The 16,244-nt window shown below is 42.0% G+C and overlaps 1 protein-coding gene across 2 annotated transcripts in view; it reads left to right on the top strand.

Moving 5' to 3' along the window:
• Nucleotides 1-7,643: 7,643 nt before the first annotated feature.
• Nucleotides 7,644-16,244, top strand: part of rock1 (Rho-associated, coiled-coil containing protein kinase 1) — a 37,418-nt gene continuing 28,817 nt past the window's right edge. For both annotated transcript variants that reach the window (XM_080010840.1, XM_080010839.1), the window contains exon 1: nt 7,644-7,839. In XM_080010840.1, the coding sequence (XP_079866966.1) occupies nt 7,747-7,839 (93 nt within the window). In that variant the 5' untranslated portion in view covers nt 7,644-7,746. The remainder of the gene's footprint in view (nt 7,840-16,244) is intronic.

Raw genomic sequence — 16,244 nt, 5'->3', positions numbered from 1 at the left:
AATAATTTATTGTCCTTGAGTACAAGGGGAAAAATAAGAATTTGACTCCCGTCTCAGCACAATTGGAAAATATAAACTATATTAAGGACCACCTGTTTGGTTTTCTGGGACTACTGACTCTTGTCAAAACAATCGCACAGATTTCTGGAGGTGGGATTTTGTCCCTCCGATACCATCTGTTCAAGATCACCACTATCACCCACAATGCATCAAGGGAGCCACTTTACCAACTGGCTGCGGTGTTTTTTTCCCCCCAATCCTAAAACACTATCCTTAATCTCATGTGAGGGTGTTGGATCGGGATGAGTCGTCCTGATAGATCGGTGTGGAGAAATGTGACGTTTGTGGTGCAAGAAAAAAAGCCAAGGCAGAAAGTGAAACCTCTGCACCCTTGACTGGATTGGGAATCAATTGTTATGTATGCCCCGTTGTTTTGGCACAGAGTGAACCATCACACCCTCCCTTGTCACAACAGAGGGTAAAAACCTAACAAAAATGTATAAATAAATATGACAACTGATGAAACTGGGATTTTTTTTGGTTTATAGGCTTATTGCCAACATTTTGTTGTTTGTTTGTTTATACTCTTTAATGTCAGCTTTATTGTACATTCATATTTCTGGTTCACTATTTATTTAATAAGTTATTCTATAGAAGTGTATATATATATTTTTTTGTTTTTAAATCTTTTTAAGCTGTTTATTGTATATTTTCAAATGTTATTTCAAATGTTATTGCCATATATTGCAATTTTCTTTCTTATATTTTTATTGTATTACTTTATTATTAAACAAATAAATAAATAAATAAATAAATAGATAAATAAATAAATAAATAAATAAATAAATAAATAAATAAATAAATAAATAGATAAATAGATAAATAGATAAATAAATAAATAAAATACTGTTTTGATGTGAGCTGTTGAGACATTGCAATTTCCCTTCAGAGATGAATAAAGTATCTATCTATCTATCTATCTATCTATCTATCTATCTATCTATCTATCTATCTATCTATCTATGTATAAGGAGGTAAAGTGTCCTCATATGATGGAAATCTACACAATCAGTGTACAGCGAGAGGAAGAAAGTAGCTCATCAAACTGTTACCGTGGCAACAAATGGTCAAAGTATTAACCGCAACAGTGGTCCATTTCCAGCTTGCCAGTGCATTTCATCTCCATTACAAAACAACAAACATACACAAAGAAAAACAAAATTGATAAAATCACAGTGTCATTATACACTGAATAATTCACTTGATTAATTAGAAATATGCTCCATGCGGCAGTTTCTCCAGTTTATACAAACTATGGGAAATGATTTGTACATTGATATCATTCTTCTTTACTTGCAATAGGAAAACATTTTGTACCGGCTGACTTTCTAAAGTTACCCTAAAGAACATCCAATTGAACTAAATAACAGTAACTCATTCAAATCATTCATCACAAGCCAGAAACAAAGTGCTTATAAAGCAAGATTTTTAAATAATGTAATGGAAGCCAAAGATTGTAATGCATTCAGTTTGAGCTTCACCTAACAGAAAAAAAGGAATAATGAAAGGATGAACATTTTGATGCAAAACATTCAGTTCTCACATGAACGTGTGATATCCTTTCAGCATTTCCTAAACCAGTTTAAGAATTCTGCAATCAAGATGCACCGTTCTGGGAAAGCAGCAAGCCCATTACCAAAATGTGAGCAGAACAGGAATTAAGCAGAGTGACGGGAAAGAGAGACGTCTCCTTCAAGGCTAGAGAGAGAGAGAGCGAGAGAGTGAGAGAAAGCGAGAGAGAGAGAGAGAGAGAGAGAGAGCGAGAGAGAGAGAGAGAGAAACCTGTTTGAGTGCAACAGTGGTGTCACAGAAATTGTACTTATCTCCTCCCCAGATTAACTCCCAATTGTTCCCCAGGAACAAAGGCTGCCAGTGAGGAAGCCAGCCCCCCGAGGGCCAGATGGTCAGCGCTCAGACCCCCACGGACAGGGCCACGCTGCGCAGCACGGGCCACCCAGCGGAATTCACGACCCGCTCCACGTCCAGATCGCAGCACGATCACACGACACTGTAATGTCTCTCAGGCCAGACTATCGATTACACTTGATTGAACGTTTCGTGTTCAAACCAGAGCAATTTTCTATTCAAAATGCCACATTAGAGCAGGTTAATTGAAAAAATGGGTTAGTAAAAACGAGCCAAGGGGTGCATATGGATCGTCGCAGGACTGGCTGGTGTCTGCCCGTGAGTCTGTGTAAAAGAAGTGAGCTGCGCGGAGGCTTAACAAGATGAGAAATCCGCCAGAATCAGGGCGGTATGGATGATTGTGCGTGAGGTTAAAAAAAGGGGGCATTAAACCATTTCCAAGCATTATTAAAGATGGGAAGCACAGGAGAGATGGGGTTCTGCGGCCATAAGGAATGCAACCTTTGGGACGTTAAACACGAGGGGAGGCAGATTAGGATCTGGTCAAGACGGACTGGTTTGCCTGCATAATTACAACTACAGAGACCAAATACAAGTCCTGGTCACTCTTATCTGATATCACCTCATCAGGCACCGGTGAAGCCTTATTTCAACACCTCCCCTACAGGCCATACATTAACCCAATTCAACAGGCAGAATCTATAGCTGGGTGGTAAAGTTTCTTCGCAGCTCAAAATGTTGGGGTACAGCAACACGCAGCACATCAAAACCTGTGTCAAGTATGTCTACGATAGATGGGCAAGGCTATGGTCACGTGGTGTATCTATGGTATACATGGCTAGATTGGTTTTATTTTGGGGGAGGGGGATAAAAGAAGCAGAGGACTTTTATTTTGAAAAACCGCTGTAATCACACACGGGAGATTTTTCTTCAGCACCGGAAATTTTTCTTCTTTTACTCCCAAAATGCATTATATTTAGTTATATTTGGAATCGTCACCTGGCGCCTGAATGTCGTGTTTGTCCCTTTTCTATGAATAAGGACCGTTTCCACCATGAGCCGACGCAGAATTCAATGCAGGGAATAAAGTGTTTGACCCCCCGCTTAACATGCCCCCCACCCCCGTGTTCAAACGAAACCCAAGCCACGGATGGTTCAACATGTCCACTATGTCCATTTTTAAGTCGGAAACAACCAGCACGTTTTATTTAATTTGAAAGGGGTTAGTGGCCAAAAAGTGCATTAGCCGCTTGTTTGTTTGTTTGTTTGTTTGTTTGTTTATCTAAATGAAGCTATAGGATCGTCCCGCCCCCCCCCCCGGGGGGTTATTACATTTAATACATGCACATTTTTTAAGTGAAATAAAAACAAACCTAAATGAGTACAATTTAACATTTAAATGTCGGATTCTTCCATTACATCAGGGAACCCGGGCGGCGATGACACGAAGCGTACAACGCGTTAAATCGTGTTTATGTCCATGTTACGCACACGGGTCGACGTCGAAGCTTTCGTCCCGTTGACAGAATTGCACGCGGCTCCAAATAAACTACCGCAAGTGCACGATTTTCCAAAAAGTACTTTTTGTTTTATTCGTACGACCGAAAGAGAGAGAGAGAAAAAAAAAAGACAAAACCTGTTCGAGCATCGCTGTCAGACTCCGTCACCTGCATCTGTAGTCTACGCAGCGCCTGACAGGAAGAAAAAAAACTACCTCCGTGTTTTTATAAATATAGATATAGATATGTGTGTGTATGTATATCGGTATGTATGTGCATATGTATATAGATATTTCAGGTAATGACAAGCCTACCTTTGTGCAATTTGGGAAGCATTGAAGCGTCCCGTCCGCCGACAGCAGGGTGACAGTGCGTGCGGATCGAAGGTTCCTGACCAGCCCGCGGGGGCGACGCTCCGGCCAGACCGCACGCCGAGGGAGCCACCGCGTGACGTCACGGGAGTCGCCGTGCGTACCGTTTTGGCTCCCAGGGAACGAATACAACAGTTCGGGGAGGAATACCAAGTAGAACAATGTGCAGAATGCCTTGAACTATATATTTACGTGTCTGTTTGTTTGTTTGTTTGTTTGTTTGTTGATAAAAAAAAAAACAAAAACACATTTAAAGTGGCACCGATACGGTTGTTTATAACGGCGCGTGTTAAACGGGAAGTCCGTGACGAAATTCAGCTGACGATGGCGCTGCCATAACGATACGATAACGTTACAAGAGGGCGGCGCGTTCAACAGGTTCACATTTCTCGGCTCTTTCACTGGTAAAGAGGATAATGGTCGGTAAAATGTACATTTGAGTGATTCTAGACCTTATACATCTTTACAAATGACTGCAAGACGTAGACATAGGGGTTCATTCCTCAAAGCAAATGAGGCCCCGTCGTAAAAATGCGTACTGCTTTTGCTGAACAATTCCATTGTACTTTTAGAACAAAAATAAACACATAAACGATGGAAAACAACAGATAGGCAGATGATGCAGATTATTTATTGAAGTTTCTCGTTCGTATCGCCGTTGATGCGCAGAGCCGCGTCAGCGTCACTAAAGCTTGACAACACCGCTCCCTGTCGGAGAAGATGCAAAATATATATTTTTTCCCCCACATAAAATGCTTCCATCTCGAAGGATACTGTAACGTACTGTCTTTTAATTAGTCCAGTTATAAAATACCCTCCATGCAAAAACACATGAAGGTGTTACAAAAGTAAATACTCTTAGACTTGCAAAGTGAAGTGACCTTTCTCTTTTTTTTTTTTTTTTTAACTTTTTGGTCTTATAATATTCCAGTGATGCGGCCTGTTATTTAGATTTGTGGATGTATTTTAATGGAGGAGGCCTAATCTGTTGGATATGAAATAAAGTTGTTATATTATATATACCATGCAATCGGTTGTTGAAATACACTGTAAGTAATGTGCAAAACACAGGAACAAATTTCTACAGTATCTGGCAAATGATAATACAGGCGGCGCTATCAGCCAACACTGTCATCTGTGCGGTAACAATTATGCAGATGCTCTCTGGAAGCCATTTGCACAATATTTGGTTTCCCAATTTGGAGCGGAAGGGAAAATTTAATATTTTGGGGCCTATTTATAACCTGTGGTTTCATAATTGACAAATTTGTCTCTCTTTGGCTGTTTTTCCATAGCCATCAGAGGTGACCGTGGAAAAATCTGTCCTCAGTATGCTACTCTTTTTTGGGGATGTGGGATCACAGATGTCTTTAGACCCCTGGGCCTGTGCCTGGAAGGCTGCTCAGTAATAAATCCTTGGTAGCTGACAGGGAAAGTCATAGTAATAACAACTTTGTTACTGGGGTTATAACCCTTTGAGAATCTATATTAGTCAATGCTGATAAGAGGATAAATCCTTCCGCCCATTTTTCATTTTCCCACTTGTACCTGTAAGGCAGGGGAAACACCCTGAATTGGCTACCAGTGTATTTCAGAGTCACACACATGCAGTTGCATACCTTTCACATCTGTGGGCAATTTAGGGTCTACAATTAAACTAACGTGTGTGTCTTTGATGGTCGTACCAAGGGCACCCAGAGGACAGCCATGCATGGAAACTCCACACAGACAGGACCTGAGATGAGATTCTAAGCTGGGTCTCTGGCTCTATGAGACAACAGTGGAGAGATATGAAAACTAGGGTGTTCTTAATATAATTATCATCATAAGTTGCTGTATTCCTTCTGCATTTATAATTAATTTTCATCTAAATAATAAATGTGTGTGTGGAGTTTAAATGTTCTCCCCATACTGACATGCATCTCCTCCAACATGAAAAATGTTTCCTGTCTGTTCCCTGACCGCAGCGTGTGTTAAGTGCAGTTGCACCTGTGAGACGAATAATAAATGATTCTTTTCTTATTAGAATTCCTGTTGTTGTAGTATTGGCACGAGTATTCATATATTCATAGTATATTAAGCAGAAACATTTATTATTATGTACGTCATTTTCACTAACAGGATTTAGTTATTCATTCAATAATGCCAAAAACTAAGAACAATAACAATGATTTATTTGTTTTTAATGTTCTTAGCTGGCTCCATTTTATTTCAAATCTTTCATTTATTTTATTTTTTGTGCTATATGAATTATGTTATTATGATGATGATTATTTTGATGATTATTATTATTATTATTATTATTATTATTATAGTTATTTATAGCTGAATTTCCCTTCAGAGATTATTAAGTGTTAGATTATTATTATTATTATTATAGTTATTTATAGATTAATTTCCCTTCAAGGGTTATAAAGTGTTAGGTTATTATTTTGATTATTATTATTATTATTATTATTATTATTATTATTAATAATAATAATAATAATAATAATATAGTTATTTATAGCTGAATTTCCCTTCAGAGATTATTAAGTGTTAGATTATTATTATTATTATTATTATTATAGTTATTTATAGATTAATTTCCCTTCAAGGGTTATAAAGTGTTAGGTTATTATTTTGATTATTATTATTATTATTATTATTATTAATAATAATAATAATAATAATAATATTATAGTTATTTATAGATTAATTTCCCTTCAGGGATTATAAAGTGCTAGAATATAATTTGGATTATTTTGCTTATTATTATTATTATTATTTTTATAGTTTTTTATAGATTAATTTCCCTTCAGGGATTATAAGTGTTAGATCATTATTACGATTATTATTATTATTATTATTATTATTATTATTATTATTATCATTATTATTATTATTACTATTATTATTATTATATATAAATCTGAATTTCCCTTGGCGGATCACAAAGCGTTCGATTATTATTACGATCATTTATATTATTATTATCATTATTATTATGAGCAGCAACATGTTGCCGTCGGGCTCAGCGCCTTGAACGCGCCTCGCTCCGCGCATGCGCGCTGCGCGCCGTGCGGCGGCCGCTGCTCCGGGTGTTTGAACAGGAAGGCGGACATGTTGGCCAGGCTGCGGGAGAAGATCGGGCATCGTCTGATTTCTCGGAAAGCGGCGCAAAGGCAAAGTCCGATCGGCGTGTGCGGCCCGAAGGCGAAGCCCGCCTCGGTCGACGTTTGAACCGGCGTGCGACGTGTCGCGGAAGGGACCGCCAGGGAGTTTTAACCGGACCGTGTTTTAAACTGAGCGGAATTTGGAAGAAGTTTTTTTTTCCCCCCCCTCTCTCTCTCTCACCACTTCTACGCCGCAGCTGTCAGACTCGTTCGGCTTTTTTTTTTTTTCTTCCTTCCCTCGGTTGTCGCCAAGGGCCCTGGCACCGACATGGACCCGGGCCTGGACTGAACCCCGACCCCCACCGCACACTCCTCCACCCCCCCACCACCCCCCCCCCCCCCCCCCGAACACCGCCGCAGCAGCATCACAAGCAGTGAACTTTTTAAGTCCTTTTGTGACATTTTAAAAAACCCCCGAGCCTCTGCGGCGTCCCGGCTTGTCTGTCGCCGCCTTTGCCTCCTACCGCCGGGACTCGCCGTTTTTTAACACCCCAAGATGAGGCTTTCGTGCTCCCGCCCCGACTCCCAAAGTTTTACCGTCGGCGTGACACCCAGAAAAGACGTTTCTCTCCTCTGAAGCGGTGTTTGGGGGGGGGGCGGCGGCGGCGGGGGTGGGGGGGGGGACGGGGTGGCGGGGAAGGTGGGGGGGGGGTCACCCGAAGAAAGGAGACATTCTGGCGAGCTAAGCTAAGCTAAGCTAAGCTAGCTAGCCAGCCCAGTGGCTCGTCCCCACTGCCGCTTTTTGTTCATTTAAAAAAACAGCAACAACAACAACAACAACAAAACGCGCACAAAATGTCAGCGGGGGAAAGTTTGGAGGCTCGGTTTGAGAAAATCGATGCCATGTTGAAGGATCCCAAATCGGAAATAAACACGGATTGCCTTTTGGTGAGTTTGAAGCCTCGGGTCGAGGCTACCGCTTTGGAAACCTCTCGGTTCTCGGATGTAGTGGACGCTTTACTCATCGTGACGTTAGATCAAGTCCAGATATCCTGCTAATTATCACGTTTTTCTCCCTCGGAAGGCGCTGTCATCGCCAATTCAAGCCCCTTTCTTGAGCCGGGGCGTCTTATAGCAAGCACCATGACGTTTTCATTCATGACGTTATCATTATTGCCATTATTATTATTATTTACCACAGCTTGAGCCAGCAGCCTCCCTCTGTTTATCAGCCTGTTTGGGACCATTGGGTCCTGACACAAGAGAGTATTGACATCAAACTGAAAAGACTGCTAAATGGATCAAGCTGGGCACATTTCTTTTTCATTTGATGTGATTACAAACATTCGACCGCTGGACAAACAGTGGAAAGTCTGGTATAGAATCAGAATCAAAATGCGTTTATTTGGGCCAACTACACTCACATATACAAGGGATTTGTCTTGGTAGGGGTTGGTGCATTGTAACGCAGACAGACGAGTAGCATGACAGTCTAAAAACAAAAATGTAAGCATAGAGAATATATACGCTCTATAGACCAGATAAAGATGGGTATGTCAGGGCTAAATGACAGTAACGAAGCAAATTTCGACTGGCTATAGACATACATATTGGTTTGATATTTCTAGCGATGATGAATAATATGTATATTTCAGATCACCGGGTCCTGACTCAAGAGTATTGACACTAATCTGAAAAGACAACTCTATAGATTGTGATTGGCGCGTTTCTTATTCAGTGTGTTGTGCTTGCAATAAGTGATCAGTAAGTGAGCAATAGAACATCTGATGTAGGTCCTGTGGCCAACTGACAAGAGGTACACTACATTAGGGTACGCGTCTCCCTGTTTGACAAATTGGATGTACAATCAAACTGTGCTGTATTGTCAAGATTGTTCTTCTCGGTCGGAATTTGGTTTCAAGCGACGGGCCCGACTTTATCGAGCACTGTCCAAACACATTGGAGCTATGCTTCCAGCTGCATCAGTTCACCTGCTCACAGCCATGCTCCCTCATGGGTCTCCTCTGCTGCTGCCACACGCTGAAGTACAGGGCAACCGCTTCACCAGGCTTATTACAGGACGCAACCTCAGCAGCTCACGGTGAAGGAGGCAGAGGGAATGTTGTCATCAAAAGAGCTTGAAGGTTCTATCGATCTATTGGTAGCGTCTCAGCGATTGTGAAGTCACATTTAATATATTTACAGGAGTTTATCCAGAGTGCTATGACACATTGGAATTTCATCTGCCAAGATTCCGTACATGTTGATCATTGTAGTTTGATGCTCAACTCGATTTCCTGTGATTGTCTTCAGCAAACATAGTTTTGTGCTTAACAGTGTGGCGGATGTTGTACACAGGGGTTGTGAGTCAAGTCCAAATTTGCAGCTTCTTCAAACTGTTGGGACTTAGTACTTTAATTTTATAGCATAGGAAGTATGATTCGATTCTACTTTGAGCGGCTTATTGAGTTAGTGAGCATACAAATCAGCTTCCGTTTTGGGGAAGAGGTTTGCCTTTGAAACTCCACCCATACTGTCACGTCATGTATTTTAGGCCGCTGCAGATATGACGGGCTCTCCACTGGAGAAGTTGCCTAGTCTACGTGATCCCCCAGCCCGTTTGTAGAGAAAGGCAATTAAACTCACCTTAAAGTGCACACACGTTGCATTTTAATGGGGGAAAAAAGCTGTGAGGTCTGTCCGTGCCGGCAGCTACACACACAAGAGTGTTGTTCCTCTTTTTCCCTCTCTACAATCTCCCTGTAATCAATGAATGGAGGCATTTTGCTGAGGCACTCTGCACCACCATGCAGCTCCACCCACAGCTTAATAAAATTCCATGCTAATCAAATAACCTCTTGTCTTTGACTGGCTTAGAGTCCCCTGTGTGTCCCTAAGCCATTCTGCCCTGTCTGGAGAGAGAGTTGAAAACAGGCAGGCAGCTCTGAGGTAGCTGGGTGTGGGCTCTACTCTCTCTACCCATAAACCAAAATTATGTGGAATGGAGACTCATGTTTCTGAAGGCCTTGAATTGGGACATTTAACTCATAAAGCAGCTTCCAACATGCATGGCTGTGAGTAATAGGTTCCATCAAAATGCACAATGCAAGCCTTTTATGGGCCATGTTTGTGTACCTGAGCCCTGGGCTGATATTGTCCTCGTGCTGTAATGTATTACGGTTGCCTGGTCATTGCTTTATTTCTTGTAATATATACACACACTATTCTGAATCCAAAACTTTTAAGTATTAGCCCATATGAGTACATATCAATTACTTTCATGAGTAGGATGGACTTGGACTAAGTTGCTTTCATGATTGATATGGCTCTTGTTATCGTGTGTGTGTGTGTGTGTGTGTGTGTGTGTGTGTGTGTGTGTGTGTGTGTGTGTGTGTGTGTGTGTGTGTGTGTGTGTGTGTGTGTGTGTGTGTGTGTGTGTGTGTGTGTGTGTGTGTGTGTGGATATATATTGCAGCTAGGCCTGTGTTATGTGATGGTGACATTTGGCCTCGACCATCCCACTCAGCGAAGGGGTGGCCTTTCACAGCACCATGTTCTCTGTCATCCTTATCTTCTCTCCCTAAATATTTTCTGCTGGAGAGAAGAGGGCCTTATCTTGGATGTGCTGCCCACCATCACTGTGCTCCAGGCGGGCTCTTAAGAGCTGTTGTGAAGAGGCAAAATTCTTGGCATTGTGAAGTGAAGGGAAAGCTCACAGACAACAGACTGCTTGGTATTGTCCACGTTGGTTTATCTGTCAGCTTCAGTGGTCCACCTGGTTGAAACATTTAATCAGAACGGAGAGAAGGGGGGCAATCACACGTTTAAGTGATGGAAAATTGTGTTGAGCGATTCAATTCTTTAGTCGCTGATGACATTGGTCCCTCTTTGATGAAGGTATTTCACAGTTTACTGAGGTGAATTGGCATAGATGATATGTCGGAACTTGTTGGGTAAAGGCTTGTCCTTGTTTAAGCTTTATGAAGACTTCCTGCTCTTCTCTTTGATATTGCTTTGACATTGGGGGATACTTTTAACTTCATGACTGGGTTTGATACCTCTTCCATCTATTACTTAGTCTCTTAATCTGTAACATCTCTAATAACAGGGGATGGTAGCTCAGGAGGTAGAGCTGGTGGTCTAGTGATCCAAAGGTTGCTGGTTCGATCCCAGGCTCCTCCTGCTAGCATGCTGTAGTGTCCTTGAGCAAGACACTTAACCCCTAATTGCTCCTGATGGCTGCGTCCGTCGGTGTTTGAACAATTGTAAGTCGCTTTGGATAAAAGCGTCTGCTAAATGACTAAATGTAATGTAATGTAACAGGCTGGAGTAAGCGACAGAACTGGCTTTCTGACAATAAAATAAATACATAATCTCCTCACTGGCATAGAAAAAAAGCAAAGAATTGTTGGTCAGACAATTGTTTTTACACGTCCGTTCACATACAAACCAATAAACTAAGCTTTTAATAACCAAAAGTAAAATGCTTAACTGTGGAAAAAATGACTGATTTAAGTAAGGGATAATTCACAACAAGGTGTGCAGTTTTCAAAAAGAAATGAGTGAGGTGGAGGGGTGTTGCCTCCGTGAATAACAAGATGTTAATATGCATGCGTGAATGAATATTAGGAAGGAGGAATTTTGTGGTCCCAGGATTTCAGCTGACGCAGCCTGAGATTTTTTCATTTGACTGGATTTACAAACTCAATTACCAAACGCATCAACAGAAAAAATGCACTGGTTATCTCTATATTTATGTTTTGAGGTCCACGTTATTGGCTTCGGGGAAATACCCCTCTGTATGCAGTTATAACCTTCACATGGTTTACGTCAAGATAACTGTAACCTATTTTCTGTATTCCATCTTCACATGTGAAAGTTCGACACCCATATTAACCCCAATCCCTGTGTGTGCACGGAGATGAACGAATGCTGGGCAATCACAAGAAATCTAGCTTTTCTTTAAAGTTGACTCACTCCTTGAGCAGCTAGCCCTCCTTCTCTGACACTAAGCCTTTTTTTCCCCCTCCCCTCGTGCCAGTGATCTTAAGTGTCCCTAAATTGGACAGGTCACACATTTTGGTGAATCGCCTGTTAGCCTTTCATGTTGGAAGAGGTTGAGCCTCTGTTTCCCCCGCCCCATAACTACACACATCAGAGTTGATTATCAATAGCCAATGAAAAGAGTATTCACTTAGACCATGGTATAAATTTCAATTTTATATGCGCCCTATGAAGGCACCTTTTCTTTTTGTGGTTAATGACTGTGGGAGAATCGCTTTGATCGAAATACATGAGATTTCCCAGCACAGTGTCTTATACTGTAATATGTCTGTAATAGGTGTCTTTGTTCGTACTGGGAGAATTGGTTGATAGGCATTCTCTTTAATTGCAAACTTGCAGACAACCATTGGAGTGTTTTTCCTAACTGAAGCCAACCTTTATTATCCGGTCGGTCACGCATGGCGACGACCATCACAGCAACTATGTGTCGGGCATGCCTGCTTCGCTCAGAGATGCTTGTATCGCTTCTCACAAGTCCCCACGTCAGGCAAACCCATCTATTTTTTATGAGCGATCATAGAGGCTGACCACACATGGCAACGCTTGTTTAAACCAACATTGTGGACTGGACATTTTTTTTTTTATTGCTGTAATTCGCGTTTTTTTTTTTTTTTTTTTCATCTGAGGTCAAAGTGGACAAACGGCCAGTGTACTATCAATCCCAGGGTGCACAAACTGCACAAGATCTTGCTTGCAGTGAGACCATAACCTTATGTCATAGTCATTTTCATATCTGGACGGTTATGACGGGGACGACCGCACTGCTGATGATAATAATGCATTATTTGGCGTGTTCGCTCCGCATACAGGGTTCTGTCAAGGAGCCTCCCACGGTAGCTCAGTAGTAACAAAACGTGACTCCCGATTTGAATTCCATTAAATATGTGGCAGCGGTGGGCGACGCGCATTCATCATAAAGTTTGGAGTCAGCATTACATCTCTCCCTATTGTTTGAGTAATACAGGGCTGTCAGCTGTGAACTGCTCTTCTCAGCTATTCAGCCACAGGCATAACAATAGGTTTAGCTATTTGTAGCCTTGCGTTCCCTTGGCTGTGGATCATGTGCAGGAATGCAGGCTAAAATGATGTCGTTATTTTAATATGTAGAATAGGTTAAGCAGGTAAATGGAGTTACCTGTTGAACCCCACAGCCCCCTGCTGTTATTCCCCAACAGGGGGCAGAAAGCCCAGTTTCCCTCACACAGGGTTCGGTGCCTCCAGTGGAATTGTTTGAAAGGTAGGTGGGTCAATGTTTGATACGGTTTTTCATTTGGGTGAAGTCAGAATGCCCATGCCAGGCTGGAAGGAGGGCACTGGGGAGTTTTGCTTGAGAATACAGGGTTCAGTCAGTAAAAGCACATGAGTGCGCTTCTCCCTTGGAATAACTCAATTATATTTTGACATGAACGCGTTTGTGACAGTGATTCTCTCTCTCTCTTTGGGGCCTCATAAGGAAATCGAATGCCCCCATTTTGCCATGCCTGGGTTCACTGTCATTGCCGCTTTTCCAGTAGGGCTGTTAAATATGCATTCTTTCTAGGTAAGTGGGATTTCCTGTCAGTAGATGTCGTACTGCAGGAGTGTGCAAAAGGTGTTTAGGCCACTTGGCCTTCTGTCCAAAGAGCTGTGCCTGGTGGTTTAAAGTTTGCCAAAAATGCTCCACTATAAAGTGGATATAAATAAGCGTAAAACCCCAGAAGATACACGAGAACTGTTGTAGTTAGATTTCAAGTTGTATCTACTCTTGTCCTTGAAGCCTATGTTGACACATCGGATGAGGAACCAATTTGTCATTACATTTCTTGAATGGTTTCATCGGCTGATATGACCACCCCTGTGTTTCAGTGGGCACGGCCTGCGATTGGACTGCCACTATTTGCATAGTAAACTGAATGGCTGTCTGCTCACAATTGCTCACATATGAAAAGCATATTGTCTTCAAGAGGTGGCAGGAAAGGAAGTGAAAAGCAGAGCTTAGTGTAGGCCAGTCCACATGTCTTGTGCTGGCATGCAGCAAGGGAAGATGGGGCTGGGTCGCCCCATGGAAATTTTAATTTAAGTCCAACTTAAATGTCTGGAAAAAGGGTTTGTGTGTGTGTGCAGATTTTCTCCCTTAGCGCCTAAAGAAATAATTGCTGTAACATCAACCACTGGCTCGTGTGTTTTTGTATAACTGTACACTCTTTAAGGTTGCCACATATTATTAATGGGGAGATGAGTGTGTTTTTCAAGTCGTTATTCAGTAATCCCAGAGATGTCCCCCTTCGCCCGAAGCAGCATCAGCAGTAGTAGGATACAGTGGAGATCCTGCTAGCTCTCGTTTGTTTTCTTAGCCATTTTCCCAAGACTGCCTCAAATGATTTGTTGAACTTCCAGTGCTTGAACTGAAACTCGGCCCTAAGGGCTCTTACCAGTCTTTGCTAGCTGCCTCCCATGGTAACTGAATTCATGCAAGTTTTTTTTTCCCCCCTCACTAATGGCAATGTATATTAGAATATTCTGAATGCCGACTTCCAAATAACGATTCCTGTTGTTCGGAGCCTGGGATCATGCTATCTGCGTGAGTTTGACAACAGCTGTCATGTTCTCAAGCCCAATTGGTTCTTGGCTAGTTCTTACTTTGCATTAGGATGTCTCGGTGACTACAGGAGAAATCCTCACGCAGGGGAACTCAAAGTCTTGGGTCTGTTATTACACTTTGGCCACACTACATTAGCAATTATTTTGTCCCATTTTGTGCTTGATCACTGATACCCACCCACCCCATCCTCTTTTTCTTTCCCTCCCTGAAAAGGAATAAACGTCTTGAGTCGTTTTTGGGAATCTCTGGGCTGGCATGGCCGGACTTGCACTACCATAGCAAGATTATATCACACCATTTAAAGCCCTACAAGAAGGAGCTGTCACACCTTATACTGGGCAGGAGAATAAGCTGCTCACCACGATCTGCTATTTTTGGAGGAAAATAAAAGATAATGGTTGTTTGGGTGGTTGGCGGTGAGTGTGGGGAAGAAATGAGACCCAACTGCCACCTTGGATATTAGAATTACCACACCTTTTGTTTTTAAAAATGAACATAATCTTTATGTTCCTCTCAGAACACAGGCTATTGAAGAATAATGAGTGGCGGGGCAGTTGGTCATGTTTCTGTAATCATCGTGGGCAGTTCCAGAGCCTTGTTAGTCAGCATTACACGCTTGCACTGCTGTCGAGCTATATCAAATTATTTTTCAAAGAAAACATTTAGGCAGTATAACAGCACACTATGCCTTCTGGAAACCACAGGGAATTACCAGTCCCAAGAGGAGGCGATCTGTGATGAGAAGTAGCGGTCCCTAGTGCACAGTTCCAATGGGGCATGGTTTAGTTGGTTCCAGGGGCTGCTGCTTCAGAAGATTGATTCTGTGACAGTACTATGCCTTTACCTTCACCAAAACACCACATCACCCCGACGTAGTCATCATGTTCAATTATGCTCTATTATGCCGCTGTTTACCAATAAATGTGCCAGCTGCCACGCCAGTGCTGAGACAAGTTGATACATGTGCGTGCGGGCGTGCGTGCGTGCGTGAGCATGCCATTCTCGCACACCTCTCGGTGTCCCTGTTGACGCCATCCTTTTCTCCACTACGCTGCAGATCCTCTCTCGCGGAAAAAACGATTATGACCTCACAGCACAGAATGGAATTATGCTGATATTTTAAATCGATGCAACCGCAATACTTCACTGGTACATGACTAATTTGACTATGACAAATTTTTTTTTTTTGCTTAGGTTGGTTATGTTTTTACTTATTAGGACATGTTCTCTCTTACTTCTGTCTAGTTGGTTTATTTAGTTTTTTTTGTAGTTCATTTTTCTTGTATGTTCTCCCTCCCTTAGGTTCTCACCATTCTCACCAAGGCTTAGATGTATGAGATTCCTTACATGTTTGTCCTAAGGTTTTCCTTTTTTGTTTTTTCCTTCATTTGTTCTTCTGTTGGAAGAACCCCCCCCCCCCACACACACACACACACACCATCCACCAGCTCTCCCCCCCTGAAGGGGGGAGAGGTTCCCTCCATTAAAAAAAAAAAAAAAAAAATGTAAAGCAGGACTGCTGATCGAACATAAGGCTCCCTATGTGACTTTGTACTTGGAATGGATTCTTTTTTTATTTAATTTTTTTTTTTCGTTCTTTCTTCCCTCACATTTTGTTGAGAACTCGTTGGGCCACATACTTAAAATAGCTCTCTGACGTGTACAGTCCTGTTGAGGAATGTTACTGCGGCTGTCCAGAGCGCTCTGCG

This window comes from Zeus faber, assembly GCF_960531495.2.
Source record: "Zeus faber genome assembly, chromosome: 12".
NCBI lineage: Eukaryota > Metazoa > Chordata > Actinopteri > Zeiformes > Zeidae > Zeus > Zeus faber.
This window is presented reverse-complemented; position numbering and strand designations above follow the sequence as displayed.